The sequence below is a fragment of the Galeopterus variegatus genome, unplaced genomic scaffold, assembly GCF_000696425.1.
Source record: "Galeopterus variegatus unplaced genomic scaffold, G_variegatus-3.0.2 Scaffold1026, whole genome shotgun sequence".
Classification (NCBI taxonomy): Eukaryota; Metazoa; Chordata; class Mammalia; order Dermoptera; family Cynocephalidae; genus Galeopterus; species Galeopterus variegatus.
This window is the reverse complement of record NW_007727137.1, coordinates 83,718-88,867: the sequence shown is the minus strand read 5'-3', so window position 1 is coordinate 88,867 and position 5,150 is coordinate 83,718. Positions and strand designations below refer to the sequence as shown.

General features: G+C 63.8%; 1 protein-coding gene across 1 annotated transcript in view; it reads right to left on the bottom strand.

The window, feature by feature from the left end:
* The window catches only part of LOC103591766 (chromosome unknown open reading frame, human C14orf79), a 20,339-nt gene extending 15,547 nt beyond the window's left edge, over positions 1-4,792 (bottom strand). Inside the window, exon 1 of the mRNA XM_008574275.1 lies at positions 4,611-4,792. Coding sequence (XP_008572497.1) covers positions 4,611-4,792 — 182 coding nt within the window. The remainder of the gene's footprint in view (positions 1-4,610) is intronic.
* Positions 4,793-5,150: the final 358 nt, after the last annotated feature.

The window sequence follows — 5,150 nt, the reverse complement described above, 5'->3', positions numbered from 1 at the left end:
GGGGGGGGGGGTCGCGCCTCGGGGACCGGCCGGCGGGTCTCGCGCGCGATCTTGGGCCTCGCTGGCTGCTCGGGGTCTCTGCCTCTACCCTGCGTCTCACCTTTGACCTGTCCCTGTGTCTCCCACTTCTCCCCAGGTTTCTCTCGCTCTGTCTCTGCCGCTCACTTTGTCTCTATCCCTCACTCTGTGGCTCCCGCCTCTGGCTCTGTCACTCTCTGTCTGTCCGTCTCTCCCTCTCTCTGTCACGTTGTCTTGTCTGAGAAGCAGACGTCTGGGGAGGTGCTGCAGAGCTCCGAGGCAGGGCCGCATGTCTGAGGGGGGCGTGAGGGACGTGGGCCACCAGGACCCTAGGGATCTGCCACCAGGCCCGCCCTCAGACCTGTTTTTGGGGAAAGCAGCCGGGCTAGACCAGGAGTTAAGGCTATTGGCTTGGTCCAGGCTGCCAGGCTGGACTGGTCTGGGTCCATGGTGTGGCTACTCTGTGGCTGGGTCACTGGCCGGGTGGTGGCAGTGGCAGGGCCAGGCCTGAGGTCTGGGGCTTGGTGAGGAGTCTGAGTGGGGCCAGAGATCAGGCCATAGGGTTCCCCAGCTCTGGACAAGAGAAGGTAGGTGCTGCCCACAGGTGTGACCCCAGGGATGGGTGGTGCCCCTCCCTCTGAGCCTCTGGCTACAGAATGGGTACCTGGTGCTCTTTGTCTGTCTGTCTTTCCCTGCACTGGGCCTGGTTCCAGGGCCTGGGTGTCTCAGCATTTTGGAGGGCAGGGTGGGGCGTGGAAGGGGGCAGTCCCTCAGCCTCTGGGTCAGTAATGCAGCAGCCTGGCCACACCCAGGGCACCTGGCCAGCGCAGCAAGGGGGCTGGGGCCATGCTGCAGTGACGCAGGCCGGACCCCACTCCTTGGGGAAACCAGAGATTGATGATGATGATGATGATGCTGCTGCTGCTGATGTTGATTCAGAAGGGGTGCCCCCTGACCCGGGCATGCCCTTCCAGCTGCAGCAGAGCTGTCCATCTGTCAGGCGAGCTCTGAGCCAGAGTGGGAGGCTTGGTTTGTAGGGCCACCAGAGCAAGGAGGCTGGGCCCCTTCAACACCCCCTTCACAATGTCCCAGGTGACCTCCTGTTTGGGCGTGCCCTGACTTGCTCTGGATGGTGGCGGGGAAATGATGGGCCCGGTGCATCTGTGGGCTGGCCCTGGCCCGCCTCACTGCGGATCAGCCTCATCAGAGGGAGAAGGGTGGGGGCCCAAGGACATGGGGGCCACTGCACTGCCTCCTGCTTTCTGTGTGGCCCCTCCCACACTGGCTTCCTCACTCGCAGTGCCCTGACACCCGGGCTGCAGGGCCTAGGGACCAGCTTGTCTATCCCCTGCCTCCACAGAAGCCTGGGGCCTTATCTGCTGCTGTCTGCTTCGCAGTTCCCCACCTGTCTGGGGCAGTCGCTCCTTGTGTCCAGCCTACAAAACCATGTGCTCTTAGGGAATGAGATCAGAGAGGCTCTTGCTGCGGCTTTGGTCGGATACCTGCAGGGTCAGAGCCCTGGGGGATTCTGACCAACATGCAGGTTCCCAGGCCGTCCCCACCCTTCACAGGAACACTCGTTCCTGAGAAGGACCCCAGGGGATTCGGTCCGGGGCCTTTCCAGCTCAGTCCCCTCCCAGCGAGCCAGGGATGGGCAGGCCCTCCCCTGCTCTCGTCGTTCCGCCCAGTCCAAACCTGCCCTCCTGTGCCAGCCCCGCCAGGTCCCAGGCGCCCGCCCCTCGCAGACTGTTGGCCTCTGCCCTCTGCCCTGGGAGGGGGTGGAGCGCTCGTCTCCCGTCCAGCTTGCGCGGGGAGGCTGCCCCCTGGTGGCGGCGCTGGGAACACACCCGCGCAGGGAGCCCGCGGTCCCGGCGCAGGGACCCGCCCAGCCTCCCCGCACCCTGGCGAGTCCCGACCAGCACTGCTGGTTCCCCCGCCGGTGGGAAGGGCGCTCCGCCTGGTTGCACCAACCCCACTCAGGGCTCCTGACTGTAACACCCACCAGTTCACCCCCGATGCGCTCTGGGTGTCACACCCCTCCCTATCCTAGGGGGAGGCCGGTTTCATCCCAGAGGCAGAGGGGGCCCCGGGCGGCTAGAGTGACAGGGAGCCCCCTCCCCCAATCCTGGCCTCTGCCCTGCGCCTGCGAGTCCCTGGCTTGGCCTGAACACCTGCCCCAACTACTTTCCAAGAAACCACCGCGGAGGCTGGGGAAGCCCCAGGAGCAGTGACACCGTGAGGGGACATCTATGTGGTTTCTCCTCTGGAGCAGGGGCCATGGCATGGTTGGGGCCTTTCCTAAGAGCAGTGCATGCCGGGCAGCTGCTGTGGAGCTGGGTCTGGATCTCACATCTGGGAACAGGAGTGACCGTAGCTGCCCAGGACTGAGTTGGAGCTGTGTAGCCAGAGAGGCCGAGTGCCTGCCCTGGTGTTCCCATCACCATGCTGTCGTCTTCCTGACTGGCTGTCCATGCTGGGGAGGGCTGCATCCCCATTCTGCAGACAGGGGCACTGAGGCTGGGAGCAGCGAAGCGGAGCCCTGCACCCAGGCAGAGCCTCTGGCTCTCAGGGGCCAGAGCCTCATGCCACATGGTTTGGGCAGGGATGTAAGGCTCTGACAGGTGGTGGCTACCTTGCCCCATTAGGTCATCCTGGGCTGTCTCTCTCCTTGATGAGGTGGGTTGTCAGAAGTGCCAGAGCCTCATGCCACATGGTTTGGGCAGGGATGTAAGGCTCTGACAGGTGGTGGCTACCCTGCCCCATTAGGTCATCCTGGGCTGTCTCTCTCCTTGATGAGGTGGGTTGTCAGAAGCTACTGCTGGTGACAGTGTGTGTGTTCCTGCCAACACCCCCAGCTCTTTCTCTGGTGGGGAAACTGAAGCTGGATAGCCCAGGGATGAGAGCTGTGCCCACCTGGTGCAGCCCAGGGGAGGTGCAGCCCAGGAAAGGGGGAGGGTGGGGCCCAGGAGTGGACAGGAGGCTCCAATGCCCCAGAGCCCCCAGAATCCCAGAGTCCCCCATGCTCAGGATACTGCGTGCCCATTGCCGCTGGGGGCTCACTGTGGCAGGGCCTGTGGCAGGAGTGCCCTCATTGCCTTCTTTCTGTCTGGCCAATCTCTTCCATCCTGGGCTGGGGTAGGGGCTACCTCTTCTAAGAGGCCCCCTGGATTGCTGGGCTCACCCCAGCTCTCCCTCAGACTCCTACCTTTCCTGAATCCTTCCTTCTGTGACTCCTTTTGCTGAAGGCTTCTGCATTTCAGGTTTGGCTTGGGGCTGGCATGCCCAGGGGGTGGGGAGTGTAGGTGCCAGGGAGGAAAGGCCTTGAACCCTGGTATGTGGGGTGGGGCCCTGGCCATCTGGGGGTCCCTGCCACCCTTCCAGGAGTGAAAAGCCAGCTTGTTCCTCTGACTGGGGAAAGGTAGACCCTGCGCCCAGGGATAATGTGAGGTGTGGGATGCCCGCCTGTCTGCCTGTCTCACTCCCTGTCCACTTGTCCATCTGTGTCTGAGGGCCACCCAGGGCCAGTGTGTCCCAGGGACCCTGGGAACTGGGAGGTCACGAATGATCAGAGCAGGGATTCACACGTTCAGCACTGCTTCCGTGACCAGTGCCACCTCGGGTGCACAGAGCAGTCGTGGAGGGCTTCCTGGAGGAAGGGCCAGCCCCATGGAGGCCAGGAGCATTTACTAAAAAGAAGGGCGAGGCCAGAAAGGAGAGTGTGCAGAGGCCTGCAGAGAGCGCGTCACAGGGGAGCTGCAGGTAGCTTAATGGCGTGGGGGTGTGGGTGGGGGTAAGCATGGAGAGGTGGCAGGGGCCGAATGCTGGGAAGGAGGGCTGTGTTCCAAAGGCACCGGGGAGCCACTGGGGAGCCCTGAAGAGTTTTAGGGCAGTTCCGGTGGGAAGGGATGGGCTGGGTCTGGGGAACTACCTGGTGGGAGAAGGGGGCAGGGGCGAAGGGGAGTAAAGGGATTGAGGGGAGGCCGGGTGAACTCAGAGGGGGCATGGCATGGACAGGAAGCCATAGATGGACACACTCCCCCGACCTTGATTACCCCCCAAAGGGTGGCTGGGGGTCCCTGGTCAAGCTGGGAGCCTGTGAGGGAGGCCGGGTGAACTCAGAGGGGGCATGGCATGGACAGGAAGCCATAGATGGACACACTCCCCGACCTTGATTACCCCCCAAAGGGTGGCTGGGGGTCCCTGGTCAAGCTGGGAGCCTGTGAGGTGTGTCTCTGCCAGGCCCTGCCTGCCCTGTCTCTGCCTCCAGGTTTCTCTGTATTTTTCTTTTTTTGGAAGCCACAAGCTGGCCAGGAGCCAAGGCCCTCCTTGCTGGGATAAATATTTAATAGTCAGAAGCACTTTCTAAAACGGAAAAATGGAGCTGGGCCCAGGAGGTGGTGCTCCGCTCTCCCCCGCACCCCCATCCCCGGACGCTGCAGAAGTCTTTGCAGCCGCCGCCCTGCGGGCTGGCCGCGTCCTGCCCTGCCCTGCCCAGCTTGGGCTGCGGCCCCTCACGGACACCTTGTGAGGGTGGGGGGGTGTTGCGGCCCCCTCTCTGGAGAGCTTTCTGGGGCTCCCCTTCCTACAGGCACCTCTCGTCCAGGGGTGACGGCGGGGGAATGGGAGGCAGAGCCGCTGGCTGCGAGCTGAAGCACAGGCTGTTCCGGAGCAGGAGTCGGGGACACTCTCCTGCCTGGACATGGCGCCGGATGTGGTGTCCATTGCCGGGGGGACAGCCGAGGCAGAAAGGAGCATCCGGGGGTGCCAGGGACATGGCAAAGGACAGGACCCCTGGGAGGCCTCCTCTGGGCCTCGGCCTCGCTGTCAGCGCAGGGGGTTGCACGGGCTCACTCAGGCCCCCTGTCCAGTGCTGAGCCCAGCCTGCTGGGGACTGCCCAGGGGCTGGTGTCTGGTGGGCGGGAGGCCCTGGTGACTCAGCCCCACCCCACTGAGACAAGGCTCCTTTGTTGGGCCTTGAGCCCTCAGTCCTCTGCCTGCTCCAGGGGTGGTGGTCAGAGCCTGCAGGGCATTGGGCTCTGGGTGCTTTGGCCCCCTCCCAGGCCTCCCTTGACCCCCTGGCCAACATTTCCATTCCCTGAGAGCTGCCAGTGGCTCACCACCGCGGGTGGGGT